This window comes from Rhinichthys klamathensis, unplaced genomic scaffold (genome assembly GCF_029890125.1).
Source record: "Rhinichthys klamathensis goyatoka isolate OS25496 unplaced genomic scaffold, OSU_Roscu_1.1 h1tg000140l_1, whole genome shotgun sequence".
Lineage (NCBI taxonomy): Eukaryota > Metazoa > Chordata > Actinopteri > Cypriniformes > Leuciscidae > Rhinichthys > Rhinichthys klamathensis.
In genome coordinates, this window is record NW_026606675.1 from 2330327 (window position 1) to 2349965 (window position 19639).

A 19639-nucleotide genomic window follows, 5' to 3' on the forward strand; every position below is an offset into this window, starting at 1 on the left:
CTGCCGACTTGCCACACACACACAGTCCTGTCTGACATGTCTCCACTTAATAGAGATTAATGGGACAGCCTGAGGACATTCTTCAGTGCTGCACTGACAATGCATTCCTGCTGGATGCATCCTGAATTTTGAATGTCAGATATTCAAAACAGCGGAAATGAAAAATGAAGCCTTATGAAGTAGCCATGCCACAAGATCTCTCCAAGTCTAGCCATTTATTAAGGAAATTTGACCATAAAATGTTATCAGATTATCTGTGAGTGATAATCATTTCAACAAATATTAATTAAAACATTTGATGTAGCCTATGGCATGTCTTTTCTACAGAGTAACAGAATCAGGAATCAGGAAAATGTAAAGTTTAAAAAGTTTGGTGTCTGTAAAAAATTTTTTTTTTAATTATTGCTTTTATTTAGCAAGGATGCCTTAACTTGATCAAAACTGTCAAAACATGCATTCGTAATACTTCAAAAGATTTCTATTTCAAATAAATGTTGGTCTTTTGGAATTTCAATTGATCAAAGAATCCTGAAAAAGAAATGATCATGGTTTCCAAAAGATATGAAGCAACACAACTGTTTTGAACTGAGATAATACTAAGAAATGTTTCTTGAGCAGCAAATCAGCATATTAGAATGATTTCTGAAGGATCATGTGACACTGAAGACTGGAATGAATACATCGTTGAAAAGATGGCGCTGCTGTGAATAAGGTCTATTGAATCAAATTAAAAGGTACACCATATATTATCTAGCAGTTAAAAAACTAAATTGCATGCATTTTGGGGAAGAACATTGTTCTGGTTGTGCTTAGGCTCTGCCTGACTGTGCGGATGAATATGGTTCTTTCTCATAAAAAAGATAGAGATTATCCTACTGCTCATAAAACATTCAATCACAGGCTTAAGAGATGTAACCAGTTTGGATGGAAAGGATCTCAAGCTGACTATCTGACGATGTTGCTGTAGCTATATCCATTAATAGGCACGGTAGGCCTCTTTGAAAATAAATTCGAGCACACACAGCGCTACAACAACTAAAGTTATAATGAAATGACCCGCCTGTTAGAGAGCTGCCTACATATGACAATTTATCTGTTCAATAAAATACCTTACTCACCTGTTCAGTAATAAAAACGGCATCTAGACTCTGTCGCTTTTACAACATTTCAAGTCCCTCGTCATCAATCTTTCTCGAAAAGCCAGGCTACTGCCAATTCTCGTTGCACAAACTCTGCCGCGTTCTCTTTTTGCCAGCAGACTCTCCTCTGTTCTTTCGGCGTTTTTTTCTTAACCAGGTGACCCTCTGGAGATTGGAGATAGCGTTCTTCATGTCCACCATTCTCAATCGACGTTGTGACAATAACCTATGCCTCTGCACGCGTCAAAGGAGTCGGACTAACGGATATGACTGGACACACGGACGCGTGACGCATGTACGCAATTTCCCGCGCAAACCATCACGTAATCCGTGTAAGAAAAAAACATGTTTTTAAAGAAGGATTGATGATGTATTGGCCTTTTTTTGTATTTTGAACAAAAAAAAGTGACATGTGTAGCCTACCATTTACAAGATGCCCTTTATAGCACTATAGCTCTTTTTTACACTCAAGTGTCACCTGAGCAGTGTCATTCTCTGTGAAAATCAGACATTTTGCTCTTAAGAGGAGCACTGGCAAAAGTCAATGCAGCTGAGCACAGGCTCAAATTTCAGTGGTCGTGCTCTGGTGAATACTCTATGAGCTGCTAAAGCCATTCTGTAGGCCTCATACCTTTTCTCTGTAATTCCGCCGGAAAGACAGCTTCCGTCTCTGGGGAAGGTCTCTCAAGTCTCTCACCAAAATTGGAAATGAAATTGCAGTGATTAACTTCGGGCCTCTCAGAGCTTTTAACCCTTTTTGAGCACTGAGAAGACTGCAGCTTTAGCACTTCCAGAGAAGGCCTGTAGTGCCCAAGAGAAGTTGTTTCAGGAGGACAAATAATACACACTTTTAGGAACACTTTAGCCTATTAGAGAGCAGAACATGAATGCTGTTGACCCTGAAATATACCTGCACAACACTAATCACAGCATAAACAGCTTCTTGATTCTTAGTGGCCTGTTGAAAAAGGGTCCGTTAGCTGGGATGTTTTTCTGGGGGTAAAAAGGAGCAATTGTTCGTATTTGTTACTGGCACTCATATGGAGTTGGGAAGGTTTCAGGGCTGTTGAAGAATTTCTTCTGCTTTGTGATTCAGAAGTTCCCGTTTTCTGAATCCCATCAACTGCTGTATGATTGATTCTCGCCCCATTTACATCAGGCTGTATAAAATCTGTGTACTGTAAATACATAATGTATAACTTCTATATGGAGGTGAACTCAATTCATTCGGCACAAGAATTCAGTTGTGTTGTCAATAGATATAAGAGAAAATGTACCAATATTATTAATGTACATCCACAGCTCAGTCCTTTACACTAATCGACTGAGGCAGACAGTTAATGAAATTAATTGTGGCATGGAAATTAATCTTAAAATATAACAAAGTCAGGTGGAATGGTGCATGGACTTTTTTGTGTATTAATAAACATATATTTCTATTGATAATCATGTGTCAAAACTGTGATGGACTAATCCTAAAATAAGGACACTTCTTGACCTCGCTCAACTGTTTCATTTATCCTGCTTGGAAATTATTTTCCTATTGTTATCTTATGTACAGATTAAGGATTAAATTGTTGGAAAGACAAGAGAGTTGCCTAAAACAAGGTCAGAATAATTTAGACAATTTTAAGAATTGTTAGTTTCAGACCACTGCACATTTAAAGCCACAATTTCAGGGCAAAAGAAATAGCATGTTAATAATCAAAGATTTTTTTGCAGGATTGCAAAGATTATGAGTTCACTGCTGAAAGATTTTGATATTCTGATTTTAGGAACATGGAGAACAGAACTGTGCATGACTTACTTTTTTCACCATGTTAATCACTTTTTAGCTTTTTAGTACTTTTCACTTAGAAGTCCTGCCTTGTGACGAATAACAAAATGTATATATACATTTACAATATTAATATAATATATTAAAACTTTAATTTATGTATTTATATAATCAAAATAAAATTGTATGTTAAAATATAAGATTTTTTTAATTTCATTAGCCTATATATTTTTCTCTATATATATATATTTAACATTATTTATTGTTTCTTTAATGGCAAATGTCCATTTTCAGAGACCATTAGTCTTCAGTGTTAATTATATTAATATTTATGCTGACTTGGTGCTCAAGAAACATTTTTTGTTCTGTTTTTTCTTATTATTATTAGTTGAAAATGGCTCTGCTGTTTAATGAAGTGTGGATTCTATGATGAATAGAAAGTTCAAAAGAACAGTCCCTATACAGTACATCCTCTTTGGCTCATTTGTCAAGCAAAATAAAAGCTCTCAAATTTCTGGCCCCACCTTCGTCTTGTCGAAGGGAGATTGACTACCTCCTGAGGCCTGCTTCCCTACTGACTGTACAGCAACAACCCCCAACAAACAACCTGATCAATATGGTTAAGTGTCTGTGGAGAGTTCCAGTAGAGTCCAACTCCCTGTCACATCCATCACCTGCAAGGTTCTCCATCAGTGAGAGACTTCCACTCTTCCACTGCACTCAGACAGATGTTTGGCTGTCCTTAATGTGAGCAATATCCTGTCCAAACTCGAGACTTCAGGTTGAGGCTGATGAATCCGCAGACAACTCATTTTCTCAACAACTCATGCACAGAGGGAGCCAGAGGACGTTGCAAATGTGTCTCAGTGCTGTTTCAGCATACTGAGCCTTCGACCTGTATGTGTTTGAGCAAACAGATGCTCTGTTCATTAGTGAATGTGCTGAAGGCTCACCCTGTTTCGTGCTGCTTAAAATAGACGGGAACAACGCTCATTTCTTTGCTAACACTACAATTTTTTTGCATTCTGCTGTTTATAGATATGCTGTTTATAGATGTATTGTCTCGGTTGTTCTGACCAGAGTCAGTGCCAGAGATGGCATATTTTTGTAGGCCAACCTAGAAGTTACCTCGGATTCTCCGTTGGCTTTTGGCTTTTTGTCGAAAATAAGCTTTAAGCTTTAAACTTAAAGAGGCCTGTGCTCTTTTACAAAGCCTTGATTTTGTTTTAGGGGTCTACTAGAATAGGTTTTCATGCTTGAATGTTCAAATGTTTTTTTCCCACATATTTAACATTGTTGCAGCACCTCTCTTCCCAGTCTGTCAGTAACGCTCTGGGATGTCTTTCCCAAAAGCATCATTAGCCAACTATGGTCGCAAGTTCCATTGAACTCTAACACACCCGTTTAATTCCTGTCTATGTGAAGCCCCTCCTTCCAAAAAGCACAATGTGTTACAAGAAATGCATTACAATATTGCGTTACTCCCTTAAAAAGTAACAAATTGCATTACTTAGTTACTTTTTAAGAAAAGTAATGTGCTACGTAACTTTTTCTCACCTGGGCTGGGCTTGTTTTTTTGTTTTGTTTTTAAAGTTATATTTTTGGGCAAATCTAAAGGCCCTTTCAGACCAAAATTGAAATAATAAGGCTGAAGGAATTGCAAATTCACACGTGTACAGTAGAGGACGCAGCTCAAACAAACCTTTCAGCTGTGCTGCCATTCTGGATCACAGAAGAATAGGATGCAGGAGAAGAAAGTTTAACACTAGCAAAAAATCTATAATTCATTTTTGCTTATCATCGAAGATCAGCAGCAAGTACATTAGTCAATAAAGTGAGATTAAATGCATACAAATATTTGTTTTATGTAACATATTTAATTATTGTAGGTTTGTGTATTATTCTGAATTTGCATTTCAAAGATTTTATTAATTTTGAGGGAATACTGAATCTTTTTTGTCCAAGTGAGATTAGTGAATGCATGCTCACATTTAGTCTAGAGCGACAATAACCATCATGTTAACACACGTCTCTGCACTTATTCACAATTTTTCTCAACATGAGGAAAGGAGAGCTGTCAGTCAATAAATGTGAAAAAGTAACTTGCTATTTGAAAAAGTATCTCAGATATTTTGCTGTAAATTTAAAAGTAATGCGTTACTTTACTTGTTACTTGAAAAAAGTAATCTGATTACATAACTCAAGTTACTTGTAATGAGTAACCCCCAACACTGGTTACGCTCATTACCATAAGAACATTTCTTAGACATCAACACACTACTAACACTAATGGCCTCGCCTGTTTGTTTGTTTTTATACACCTGAATCATTCCAGGAATCAGTATTTCCCATGACTTTTTTCAGCCAGCTGAATGATGACAGGTCTGAACAGCCCTAATGTGATCTGAAATACCCCACGGATATCAGAAGCTTCACATGACATGTCGAAGTGAGTTGTGAGGTCACTCATGGTGGCTGTCGGTTCTGGACAATTAACCCTGCATCCATCCAGGCCATGCCACATATCTCTCCGTCAGCCCTCCTGGTCATCCTCCTCGAGTCTCCCTGTCCAACCTACAAACTCCAAAACCCAGCGCAAATCACAGGCTCCATCTCCAGATCTGAGGTTCTCTCTTTGTATTCAGAATCAGTCAGGCTGGGGCTGAAAAAAAAAAAAAAACTGAAATCCCCTCAGGGCCACGGCCACACCAGCAAAGACACTGGATTCATATTGTATGAGCATGAAATTATTATAGTGTTGAATGCTGTTCTATGCATTGCTTGCATTGTGCTTTGAGTATTCGGACCCTATCTGCTAATCATATCTCACTTTTACAGCACACATGGCCGGATCTCATCTCGAAATGCTGAATAAATAGATGTTTTCCATTTTTTTATTTTTTTTAAGTTACATCTGTGTCCTTCAACCAAAATACTTTGTTTGTTTACCTTACAGCTCTCAAATCGAGCAGATTTAGCTTCTGCCGTCACTGCTATGAAAGCAAGCCAAGTGTGGAATCAGCAAAGGCTGAAACACAAGGGGGAGTTACGGTGCAGGAAGGCAGGTAAATAACTCTTAGGCCCCTGGTAAATTACTGCTTGTTTGGAACAGCTCAACATCAGGAGCAGACCGATAAAAAACACTACCTTTGTGCGGAAAAGCCAAAGGATCCCATTAGTATTTTTTTGTACTTATTGTACATAAAGTTTGGTTCTTGCACACATACATTTTTTGTATGTTTGCAACGATTCTGAAAAGGGACATTATTAACGTACTATCATCTAAAACGTAGTATTTGGCATATGAGACGTAAAACTGTACAAATACTTTTACAAAATACATTCTACATTGTATTTCAAAACATTTACTTTACCAGAAAAATAGGGTAGGGTGATTCGTCTGCGGTTCTGTATGGCATGTTTATATAGCTGCGTCCCAATTCAGAGGCTTCATCTTTCGAAGACTATGCCTTCAAAGTCTGCGAAGGTCGAACCAAACTTTTTTAAATGTGATAGTTTAGCCTACGGGGATTGTTCTTTTGTCGCCTGGCAACTGTGACAGCTGCAGTTGGCGAGTCGCAGTAATTGAAAGTAATATTCAACTGTCTGAAAACAAAACTAGGCTTATAGCCTGTCTAAATTTGTTGACCTTGGTCCATTTATGTACACATTGGCCCTGTCCCAAATGGAACACTAAGCCCTCGCGATCTTCCTCTGGGTTCACACTTTAGTGACGTTTTGCAGTTTTGCTGTTGGGTATGCCTGCTGTGAAAAGTTCGCATAGAGGGCGTTTATCGACCATAAAGGGAGCGTTCGCGAGCACCCTTCTGAAACCTAAAATGACAAATGGGAGTCCAATTCTGCTCATGGAGGGCCACTGTCCAACCCCAATTTAACGCCCTTTAGGACCAAGTTTGGACAACCCTGGTATAAACTATAAAGTCGCATTTTGGTAAGATAGAAGTCAACATTTGAACCACTTATATGTTTGTTTTTTTACATTTGTATCAACTCTTTCCTCGCCAGCATTTTTTTTTTAAAAAGTTGCCAGCCAGCACCAGCATTTTTGATCTTTTCACAAAAGTTTCATGGCCCCCAGAATATTTTGTTGTAATATCTTAACATGCAATATAGGCTATTACAAGAAAGAACAGACCCTCTGCTTTTAAACAAACAAACAAACAAACCTGTTATTCTAGCTTCATGTATTCTTTTTTATCAACACTAGAATGTGGGTTAAAGTTTTATTTTAAAAAAGTAGCATTTTGAGCGTTTTTGTCAAAGACTACGTCTGGATCGGATACACAACAATGATCAAAACAAAGATGGAGTAGATCAAGTCCATCAACACCCCCAAAGCTTCACAGTCCGTTACCTCGTCCTGGGTCGACATTTCATTCGGTAACATTGGGCAGTTTTGATTTATATGCTGTTTAATGTTAATCGCGTTATTTTACATATGCATCTGCTTACATATGCTATCGCTTGTTTCTGCTGCTTCTTTGCATTAATCTGGAGATTCAGTACTCTGTTTAGAAAATGTGTCATAGTGCCCCCTGCCGTATAACAGTTAAAACACGGAAAACCGGAAAATTCCGTCAATGGGGGTGAAGAGTTGTCTCACGAATAACGGAAATGTCCATCAGTGGCGATGAAAGAGTTAAATACACACAGCAAGATAAAATCCAATACTTACCAAAAATAAAAGTGATTGGCTAGGCTGCGAAGGATCCACTAATTTCATCCTTTGCGGGAAAGAAGGACGCATTTGTTCGAATTGGGACTGCCTTTGTCCCACCGCTGTGACGCATTCGCCTTCAAAGGATGCAGCCTCTGAATTGGGATGCAGCTTATATTAGTTCTATGCATTAGTGCATTCTTTTCTCTTCTTGTTTTCATTATTTGCTGCTCCATGCCCAGTTGTGCAGCACATTAACACAGTTGTTTCTCCTGTGTTAAATAAACATGCATTCCACACACACACTAATGAAGCCTATACCACACATGCACCATGGATGTCCTTCCCTTTGCACTGGAATGTTGCTTCAGGATCAGAGTTATGGAATGAGTTGAATCCAAGGAGAAGGAATGTTTGTTCCAGAAAGGGCATGTGACTTAAATGGCTGGAATAAAATTACAGACAAGGTTAATGACAATTTGAAACACTTAGCAGTATGGATTGGTGATGGAGTCCTGATGGGTTTTCTCTCTGAGGAGAGTGGAGCAGACCCAGACAGAAAGTGCATTAAGATCTCATTTTCTGTTTTACATTAATAGAAATCCTGGAATACTTAATGGCATGCGTCATAGATGGAGTAATCAGAAAGGATTTAGCATTGACGAAAATAGATTTAATTTGGTTGATGATAAAGTTCATATATGATAATACAGTAATAATAAAATATATATAAAAAGATGTTTAATGTTTTTGAAAGAAGTCTCTTATGCTCACCAAGGCTCCATTTATTTGATAAAAAATACAGTAAAACAGTAATATTGTGAAATATTACTACAATTTAAAAATTAATTTATTCATGTGATGCAAAGCTGAATTTTTAGCATTGTTATTCCAGGCATCATTGTCACATAATTCTTCAGAAATAATTCTAATATGCTGATTTGCACCTTAGGAAACATTATTATTATCAATGTTAAAAACGTTTGCTCATATTTTTGTGAAAACATCCATTTTTATTAACTTAATGCATCCTTGCTGAATAAAACTATTAATTTATTTTAAATATATATATCAGTAACACTTTATTTTACAGTGTCCTTGTTACATGTTACATGTACTTACCATAATAACAGTAAATTATGCATAATTATATCCAACTAACCCACAGCCAAACCCTATAGTAAGTACATGTTGTTAATTAATATTCTCAGTACTTAAATATACAATTACACTAATGACACCTAAATAACCAATAACCAAAATATCTTACTGACCCTAAACATATACACACTACTGTTATACTGTATGTAGTATACTAGCATATATACTGTACTACCGGCATTTTGTTAAATAAATAAACAAGTAAATAAAAATAAGTAAACAAACAATAAATAAATAAAGCTAAACTTGTGCCAGAAGCAGAAACTTGGTCTTATATTTATATTGAATGATCTGGCCAGAAAAGCAATATCCAACAAAAGCAAACAACCTAATTGCAAAAGGACTAATTAACCTGTAAAATTTTTCCTGTAACCAGATTTGTACAGAAAACCTCTTAAAAACACTGTCCCGTCCACAAAATCTTACTCACTTCTCTCCTGTTGCCCACACACATTTTAGCATTTGCCCGCTGTTGGCACATTCTTCCTTCTCTCAGCACGCCACCCCATCATCCCATTAAGAGTCTGAGACACGCATCCAGTGACCAGGTCAATCGATAATGATGCAGACTTCTCTCATTAGAAGAAGAAGCCCAACTGCCAGGCAAACTGCCACTATCCTTCTCACCTAGTCATCACAGATACAGTAATACAGATTCACAAGCCCAGAAGCCATACAGTGATATGGAAAAACTTGACAGATGGAGTCTAGGATTCACATGGCTTAGATCTGTGAATCACAGAAGTATGTGGTGGTTGCCACTCCGAGTTATTCAGGAAGGATAAATTATGTAGCTATTTCAAATCAAGGATATCGAATGCAAAATAAAGTATGTTTTAGCCCCAAATAAGCTAGCGGTATAGCATTGCATATATATAATAGAATGAATATTCAATGAATTCTCAATAAGCATAATACAGACTTTAGAAAATGGCTGCCTTGATTCCAGTGACTCCCTCCATTTCCTAAAATAGAGACCCCACATCACCACTTAGGGCTTGAATGAAGAAAGCCACAGAAGATTCATTTACATACCAAAGAGAACCATGGCACAAGAGCAACAGTAAAGTGTTTGATCTGAGAGCATCGGCCACTAAAGCAGACCACTAACCACCGACCCCCCTTTTTTTCAATATATTCACAGATTTATTCTATTTATTTATTTATTTATTTTTGCAAAAGAAAATCTATAAACTTTCCTTGAAGGAATGAAAAGATGTCACGAATAATACAGTTGATGCAAGCACCAGTTAGTAGTGCTTGGTTTTTTTTTTTTTGCTAAACACTATTTCTATTGCTCATTCTTAAGAGTAGGGAAAAACAGCAGAATAACAGCTCAAATCATGAGGGATGTTAAAATAAAAGTTTGCTATTACTTTTCTAAGTCACCAGACTTATTCTTAATTCTCAATTCTGTAGAATTAAGGCCTGTTTACACCAATACCATTTTCTTGCACAAAAATTCAGTCTGATTTTAAAATGCGATTTGTCTGAAAACGTACAAATTTACAACAACAACAAAAAAACATTATGCTTAGTTTATGTTACAGTGCAAATTGTATTGGTTGGCCAGTCTTCGTATAGTGCAATGAAAAAGAGATTAGAACACCTCCCGGGTCGCATGCCAATTTTTGTGGCAGTCTGAACAGATGCATTAAACAACCATTCATTCAAATAAAAATATTTATCAATTATCGAATATTTGTCTTGATGTGAGAAGGCCTTTTACTGAAGGAGAGACCCAAGGCATATCTAGAGACTAGAATATCATAGACTATCATAGACTAGTAGCCAAAAACATAGTAAACAAAAAAACAGTATGTGAAAAGAATAGTATGTCCAAATTTACAGAACTCATAAAACAGTAGGCGAAAACTGGATGACTTACTTCTGGTGAGATTCTGAAGTGCACATCCAATGGACACTTTACTATCAAGTGGCCACGGGAAAGGAGTTGTGAATGGCAGTGAAGCAACACAACCGATGCTGTAGGTCACATGACAATGACCACATGGCAAAAATGTCCGAATTTATATTCATACTAAACATGTTCTCTCTTCAGCCTTTAGCAATCACTTGGATGGGATTTATCCCGGAGTCAATACGCTGCTGTAGGTGCCACTGGCTCACGAACATTTTGTTCAATAAGCCAGCTCAAAATATGCCAATTAGCAGCCACCTAGCAACCACATTCCAACGCGGCAACGCCCTGGCAACCTCCCACAACACTCCAGTACAGTGACAGTGAGTTTTCCACTCGCATTTTCTACAGAAATCCTATTTAATTAGCAGTTTCAGCTTCCAGTGTGGCTATGTTGCTAATAGAGTGCCGGTTGTAGGTGTGGCCTCATATGGAGAAAAGCATGCTTTGGCAAGACTTCAGTATGAGAACTGTAGCCCTCCTAAGGCTAGTATGGACACCACAGGGACACAGACCCTCACCATCTGCACCAAAACAGTAGGGGTGCCAGCAAGCCCGAGCAATTAGCACGCCACCGCTGTCTGTATGAACTTCCTCCCACCCACCTGACAGGCTTGAATGTTCCGGAGCCCCGGTGCTGGGCCTCATCGATTGCCTCTTTGAAAAGGTCGGTTTCTTGGCAAGACACCGGCACCCCCTGCACACAATCTCTTCACAGCCCACTCACCTACTGCAGAGACAGCCGACCGATCTATTGTGGCAGGAAACACCAGCCGTCCTGTCAGAGAAAGACAGGACGCCCTGTAGCGGCAATACCTAAACATGGGCTTTAGCGAACATGCAAATGTCTCAGCAGTATCTCCCTTGGAATTTGAGGAATCTGTGACATTCTCAGAAGAGAGAATATGTAATCTATGCTATCCAACAACAAAAAGATTGTACTCCTGACAGAAAAATAGATGAGGGCTTTACAGTGATGCCACCATGCCTGTCAGCAGTGGATCTCTTCAAATCTTTTAAGGTGGCTGTCATGTGCGAGCTATGAGTGACACATGAATGCTTTGTAAAACAGCTTTCAAAGCACTTGTGCTTCAGTCTCCCACCACAAAATAAAAACTGTCAGAGGACACTTCTCTTTCTTTGCCTGACACATCACACAGATCTTTTATCTCACGTGTCTTGCTTGCTGCAAGCAACTGTCTCCCTTACAAAACACCCCTAAAAGACATTATGTGTGTCAATGGATGGATAAGTTTGTAAAATTTGATAAATGCTGTATAATGATGGATGGATGGATTAGATAAAAAAAATTATGATGGATGGATGGGAAAATTAGATAGATATAATAATGGATGGATGGAAAAATTAGATAGATATAATAATGGATGGATGGAAAATTAGATTTAAAGATGGATGGAAAAACTAGACAGGCAGACAGACAGACAGACAGACAGACAGACAGACAGACAGACAGACAGATAGATAGATAGATAGATAGATAGATAGATAGATAGATAGATAGATAGATAGATAGATAGATAGATAGATAGATAGATAGATAGATAGATAGATAGATAGATAGATAGATAGATAGATAGATAGATTTCTGAAATTAACTGACCTCAGGTTTAAATGTGTGGATTTTTCCCTCTTTCCAGAATGATACATGCGTGTTTTGACAGGAAATGCCATGAACATTTGTTTTGGAATGGAAAGATGAGCAGATTCCATACTTTGCCATGCAAGTGTGATATGTGTTGTGACTGTGCTCATCACCGTGTCAATAATGGAAATATTTTCTACACTTCTCAGGCTCGTCTTAAATTGGAAGCGGTAATATTGCTTAAGGTGCCAGTAATTGTCTCTGAATAATTTTTAAATATTGATGCAGCATCACAATGGATATTTTTAGGTTTTAATGCAACCTTGCGACCTGATTAAGCATTTCATTCAGAAGGCAAAAAAAAAAATCCTTTCAGATTCTGAAGAGTCTTATGCATAATTATTATAAACAGAGGGAGTTAAATTAACGGCACAATTTACCATAAAATGTAAATTCTGTATCATTTACTCACCCCCGTTTCGTGTCCTGGCAGCTCTGTTCCCCACAAAGACTGCAGTAATGATGCTGAAAATTCAGCTTTGCCATCACAGGAATAAATTACATTTTAATTGTATTAAAATATAAAAGTTTCACAATATTATTGATGTTACTGTATTTTTAAATGCAGCCATGCTGAGAACGTTCAAAACATAAAAATCTAAACGAGGTCAAACTTTTGAATGGTAGCCTATGTCTAATATACAGGTCCTTCTCAAAAAATTAGCATATTGTGATAAAGTTCATTATTTTCCATAATGTAATGATAAAAATTAAACTTTCATATATTTTAGATTCATTGCACACCAACTGAAATATTTCAGGTCTTTTATTGTTTTAATACTGATGATTTTGGCATACAGCTCATGAAAACCCAAAATTCCTGTCTCAAAAAATTAGCAGATCATGAAAAGGGTCTCTAAACAAGCTATTAACCTAATCATCTGAATCAACTAATTAACTCTAAACACCTGCAAAAGATTCCTGAGGCTTTTAAAATCTCCCAGCCTGTTTCATTACTCAAAACCGTAATCATGGGTAAGACTGCCGACCTGACTGCTGTCCAGAAGGCCATCATTGACACCCTCAAGCAAGAGGGTAAGACACAGAAAGAAATTTCTGAACAAATAGGCTGTTCCCAGAGTGCTGTATCAAGGCACCTCAGTGGGAAGTCTGTGGGAAGGAAAAAGTGTGGCAAAAAACGCTGTACAACGAGAAGAGGTGACCGGACCCTGAGGAAGATTGTGGAGAAGGACCGATTCCAGACCTTGGGGGACCTGCGGAAGCAGTGGACTGAGTCTGGAGTAGAAACATCCAGAGCCACCGTGCACAGGCGTGTGCAGGAAATGGGCTACAGGTGCCGCATTCCCCAGGTCAAGCCACTTTTGAACCAGAAACAGCGGCAGAAGCGCCTGAGCTGGGCTACAGAGAAGCAGCACTGGACTGTTGCTCAGTTTTGCATGTCATTCGGAAATCAAGGTGTCAGAGTCTGGAGGAAGACTGGGGAGAAGGAAATACCAAAATGCCTGAAGTCCAGTGTCAAGTACCCACAGTCAGTGATGGTCTGGGGTGCCATGTCAGCTGCTGGTGTTGGTGCACTGTGTTTTATCAAGGGCAGGGTCAATGCAGCTAGCTATCAGGAGATTTTGGAGCACTTCATGCTTCCATCTGCTGAAAAGCTTTATGGAGATGAAGATTTCATTTTTCAGCACGACCTGGCACCTGCTCACAGTGCCAAAACCACTGGTAAATGGTTTACTGACCATGGTATTACTGTGCTCAATTGGCCTGCCAACTCTCCTGACCTGAACCCCATTGAGAATCTGTGGGATATTGTGAAGAGAAAGTTGAGAGACGCAAGACCCAACACTCTGGATGAGCTTAAGGCCGCTATCGAAGCATCCTGGGCCTCCATAACACCTCAGCAGTGCCACAGGCTGATTGCCTCCATGCCACGCCGCATTGAAGCAGTCATTTCTGCAAAAGGATTCCCGACCAAGTATTGACTATTGAGTGCATAACTGAACATAATTATTTGAAGGTTGACTTTTTTTTTCTATTAAAAACACTTCTTTTATTGGTCGGATGAAACATGCTAATTTTTTGAGACAGGAATTTTGGGTTTTCATGAGCTGTATGCCAAAATCATCAGTATTAAAACAATAAAAGATCTGAAATATTTCAGTTGGTGTGCAATGAATCTAAAATATATGAAAGTTTAATTTTTATCATTACATTATGGAAAATAATGAACTTTATCACAATATGCTAATTTTTTGAGAAGGACCTGTATATATCAAACTTGGCTCAACACATCTTAATCAGCCATATTTCAATGTGTTAAAGTGCAAAATAGATTTAACTGTAAAAGAGTAAAATAGGTTTATCAGTGAATCATTTTTCTTCTTCACATAAAGCTATAGACCTTATGTAGCCACGCCCCTTTTCAGCGCTGAGCTCATTGTCTTTTGACTTCCGGTCTGTATTTTCACAGCGATCTTGCATAGTTATGAATGAACGGCTCGTTAAAAAAATTCCCAAGGTCCATTTGTTAAGACATATGCTTTACAATTCTTATCATAAACATTACAATGCTCATGATAACTTTCGTTAACTCTACAATAAGTAAATCAACTTCACCAGCTTATTACTCCTGGACAGCGATGCCATAGAAATATACAGAGCGACCGCAAAAACGGAAGTTCAAAGACAATATTCTAAAGATGGCGGTGCCCTCGTTTCTCTGGTGCATAAGGTCTATATGATTTCAGATGATCTGAAATATAGTGCACAAGCCATATGGACCGATTTTATGAGCTTCTTTTTGGAAGTTGACAGAATGTCCCCATTCACTGTCATTATATGGGGAAAAGCAACCAGGACATTTCAACAAAATGTCTCAGAAAATCTAAACTTGAAAAAAAAAAGCAGCCATAAAGTTTTAATGAAATCCTTCCCAACAACTTGACATGACTTTAGACCTTGGTTATATTGTTATGTCCTGCAGCCACTTGAGGATCATGTTCAACTTCTCGTCCCCGGCGCTCTGCCTCAGACTCGAGGAGGCACTGAGCCGAGGGTCGCTTTCAGAAGCTGCTGCTTTTTCTTCACGTACGGTCAGTAACTCCCTGCAGTCCTGCATGTCCTTCAGCTTACGGTAGAATGCTTTGCAGCTGTAGCCTTCTATCCAGCCCTGCTTTATGTGTGCCATCAGCTGCTCCAGCTTATTGTAGTAGCACAGACAGCCTGCGCACTTATACCTTTCAATCCCACAAACCATTTTTGTCGCCGTTACAGTTTGGATAAAACAAGCGTTTAGTCCTGAGCTTTGAAGGTCTCTGGAAAGGTGGTTGATTCCCGTGCAGAACCTGAGGTCAGTTGTTTTGGTGATGGCTTTAAGGTGACCAAAAGGTCCACGTTTTATGGTGTATAGCCTTGGGAGGAACTTGGATCGTCTAGGTTTAACATCCGGTCTCTCCATGCTTTTGGACGGCACCCTTGCAAAGTTTGCAAGGCTCTTCTGACCTCGACTGTTTTTTAAATAAACTTGAGGGTTCTTGAAGTATTCTTGTCCTTGAACACTAACAGACGTTGACAAATAATCTGTGACAAGAGAGAGAGAGAGAGAAAGATCAACATTTAAACCAAAAGGTCAAACATTTTTGAAAGAACACAAAAATGGTGAAAAATGGGTTTAATTCGTTTTGACCTTTAACAAGTCTGTAAATAAATCTAAGATATATGCTTTTCCCAAGATTGATTTCCCCTCAGTCACTGTGATCACATGCTATAGACAATTTCCTTTACTTGTTGAAATGGTAAGAGAGGATATGAGTTCCACTGTAAATCAATAAATCTGATGAAATACAAAGAAAGAGTCAAACAACAGCATAACTTGAAATCCCATAATGTGTCACCATAACAAACCTGTTTGATCCTGCTTAAAGGGGTCAAATCATGAGAAATGTCATTTTTCTTCAACTTTGGAAATAAAACTTGTAGAACTGAAAACTTACTCTTTAGTCCAAAAAGAGAATAACACCAAGCTACAAAACCAGCTTGCTGTAAGATATAGGTAGGCTGATATTATTCCTTAACTCCACAATGATTGACAAAAGTTTTTTTCTCACAAGTTACAACTGCGAGTTTATATCTCACTTATTTTCTCAGAAAAGTGAGATATATATTCGGAATTGAGAGTTATAAAGTACAATTCTGCAATTGTGACTATAGCCTATATCACGTAATTCTGAGAAAAAAGCAATGCTCGCAATTGCGGAAAAAAATCTGAATTGTGAGGTAAAAAGTTGCAATTACCTTTTTCTTGTTTCTTCCATGGCAGAAACAAGCTTTTTGCGTCACCATGTAGAGGTTTATTTAGTGTTAACAACATATATGTACATTATCCCTTACTTAAAACAACTGTTTTCTATGTAATTTTTTCCTGTGATGCAAAACTGTATTTTCAGCATAAATCCTCCAGTCTTCAGTCACATGATCCTTCAGAAATCATTCTGATATGCTGATTCACAGCCCAATAAACATTTCTTATTATTAGAAATGTTGAAAACAGTTGAGCTGCTTAATATTTGTGTAGAAACTATGATTCATATTTTTCGAGACACTTTGAAGAATAGTAAGTTCAAAACAACGGTTTGTTTGAAAAATAAATCTTTTGTAACATTATAAATGTCTTGTGACTTTTGATAAATGCATCCTTGCTGAATAAAAGTATTCATTTCTTTAAAACCCCAAACTTTTTAATGTAAGTTCTCATGTCATATGTCAAAAGAGTGTTTACATTAAAATCATACATGTATAGCTTATTAATTTAATTATAAGGATCAAAAACTAATATTATAATAAAGGAAAAAATCTAATCTTGGTGAAGAAAAAACATGATATGGTCCCTTTAAAATTTCAACTGAATATAACCTCAATACTTCAATGACAAACAAAAAAACAAAGGACAAAACAAATGGTACTCGATTCTCAGTTGCACTTCTGTGACTTTGTGAAGAGCAGCAGGCACTTTCCATACTGATGCACTCGAGGCTGCTTTAGTGAAGGTAATCTAATCAATTCACTTAAGAGTCTGTGTACGTCTGTGGGCGACATCACCTCACATCATAAAGGAACAGACAAAGATGACAAAGTTACCTTCCTTTGTAGATTGTCTGGCATCAGTGTCCGTAATGGCAGTTTTTTGGAGGCTGGTTATTGCACAGACCCTTTGAAAGATGACTTGAGGAGAAATAAACAGCTGAGATGGGTAAATGCAATTGTCCATAATTAAATCAAACGAGGAAATTGTAACTGGAGCATATATAACGTTGGCTTAAGGCTCGTTCACACAGAACGCGTTTTTTTTTTTTTTTGCTTTGAAAAGCGCGAGACGCGGGCAGCGCCGCGTATTTAGAGCGTGCGGCAGACTGCAACAGGCGCGAGCGCAACGGTTATACACGTCAGTCTAGAAAAACAATGGAAAAGTAAAAATGCGTTCTGTGTGAACGGCCCCTTAGACACAAATAGTGTAAATTATTCCAATTCTGGGGAAACTCGGAAAGAAATTCAGAAGTAGGCCCTAGCCTACAATAAACTGATATTTAAAAAGGATAGCCTACAGTGCATAGCAAATGAAAAGAAGTCCTCCATTTAAGAAAGATGCAGAAAGAGAAGGAAAAGTGGGGCATTAATGTACAGAACGCAACTCCATTAGAAGTTAAATTATATATAATAACCCCAAATAGTAGGCCTATAGCCTAATTTTCAAAAAGCTTGGAGAGGAGGCATGACGTCTTACTTCAGGCCACAACAAAGCCACCATCTAAACATGTAAGTTAACGTTAGGCTAATAGCTGCAATACAACACTCTTACCTTTAATGTCCTTCAAAACATCTCCATCATATTTTTCCAAGTAGCCTAATTTACACATTTAACAACTGTCTAATCTGTTACAGCGTCTACATTAGAAAAGCAACAGTATCCATCCTTGTTCTTTTTTAAATGATTGTTTAGTGTTACCGAGGAAACCAGAATAAGGTTCTATGATCAGATGTTTACAGGTGCTGAGTGACTTTTAAGTGATTTTTAAGGAAACAGCACTCAAAAATACACCTAGCCTATAACGTTACCAGACAGAGATCGCTGAATTCAGTGTCCAATATCAAGGCAATAAAAACTGAAAGGTGCTCTCAGCCTGTCAATCATTTTGTAAGCGTTCACATGATGGCTGATGTAGCAGAGAGAACGTGGATCATTTTTAAGCGCTATTTTCAGTTTAATTAAATAAATAATTTCAGTCCGTTCGTTTGTCGTTGGACAATGCTGTTGTGCTGCTGCTGCTGTTTTTTTTTTTTTTTTTACAAAAAAAAAAAAAATTCAAGCATTTTTAAAGATAGACAAAACATTCTAAGGGGCCGTTCACATATCGCGTTTAAAAACGCGTGGAAAGCGCGACTGTGCCGCTGTGCTGTCTCCTTTCCTAAGCGATTGCGCTCCTATGTCGTTGCTATGCAACCATGAACCGCTCACTCCACATCATGTTGACTGAGCTTTTAATGTTGTTACGGAAAGGGTGAAGCTGATTGGTTGATTCTTGTTACATGACCAGCGGTGCGCTTGCGGCATGAAACCAGACGTTTTCTTCTTTCTCGCTTACATCATCAATGGATAGTCGCCATTTTCTCCCATTTTTTCAAATTTTACTTTTGCTAAATTATGACTTAAGAAACAATCATTCGAATAAATAAAATCTTACCGATTTTCCATTTTTTTGTTTTGTAATTTGCACAGTGGGCTGTACGATTAGCACGGGGTGTCGCGTGGACTGCCATCATATCATTGATGTAGCCTAGCTGCTTTATTTACACTGCATGCACGTTGAGGAGAAGTTTAAAAGACTAACCAGGGACGACCTTTTTCAGTCATTAAACAGAAATTGCCTGAAACATCTTGTTCATCAGGAACTTGTCCATTTTGATTTCATGGTGACTTTAAGGCCACTGTTAACCCCTGAATGAGCCATGTTTCACACAAAAAAATTGTAAAATAAATTAAAATAAATTCCCTTGCCACCAGTATTTTTTTTTAAGTTGGCAGTCAGCATTTTTGATCATTTTCACAATTTTCATCGCCCCCAGAATATTGTGTTGTATGAATATGCAATAAATTTAATGAAAAATGGAAGAAAGAAAAACACACCTTTTATTAATGGATTCTTTCTTTATCAACACTTGAATGTGGGAAAAATTGAAAGTTTCATAAAAAAAGCTAAATTTTGAGCGAAAATCACATTTTTGTCAAAGGCTACATCCATACAGATTCAGAACGATGTTCAAATAGATGAAGTAGATTGAGTCC

At 37.8% G+C, this 19639-nt stretch overlaps 1 protein-coding gene across 1 annotated transcript; it reads right to left on the reverse strand.

Moving 5' to 3' along the window:
- Positions 1 to 15186: 15186 nt before the first annotated feature.
- Positions 15187 to 17643, reverse strand: LOC130089995 (uncharacterized). Its single transcript, XM_056257649.1, has 2 exons — positions 17437 to 17643; positions 15187 to 15879 (listed from the first exon to the last, which is right to left on the reverse strand). Exons 1-2 carry the CDS (start codon positions 17564 to 17566, stop codon positions 15263 to 15265), a joined length of 747 nt encoding a protein of 248 aa, XP_056113624.1. The 5' UTR covers positions 17567 to 17643; the 3' UTR covers positions 15187 to 15262.
- Positions 17644 to 19639: the final 1996 nt, after the last annotated feature.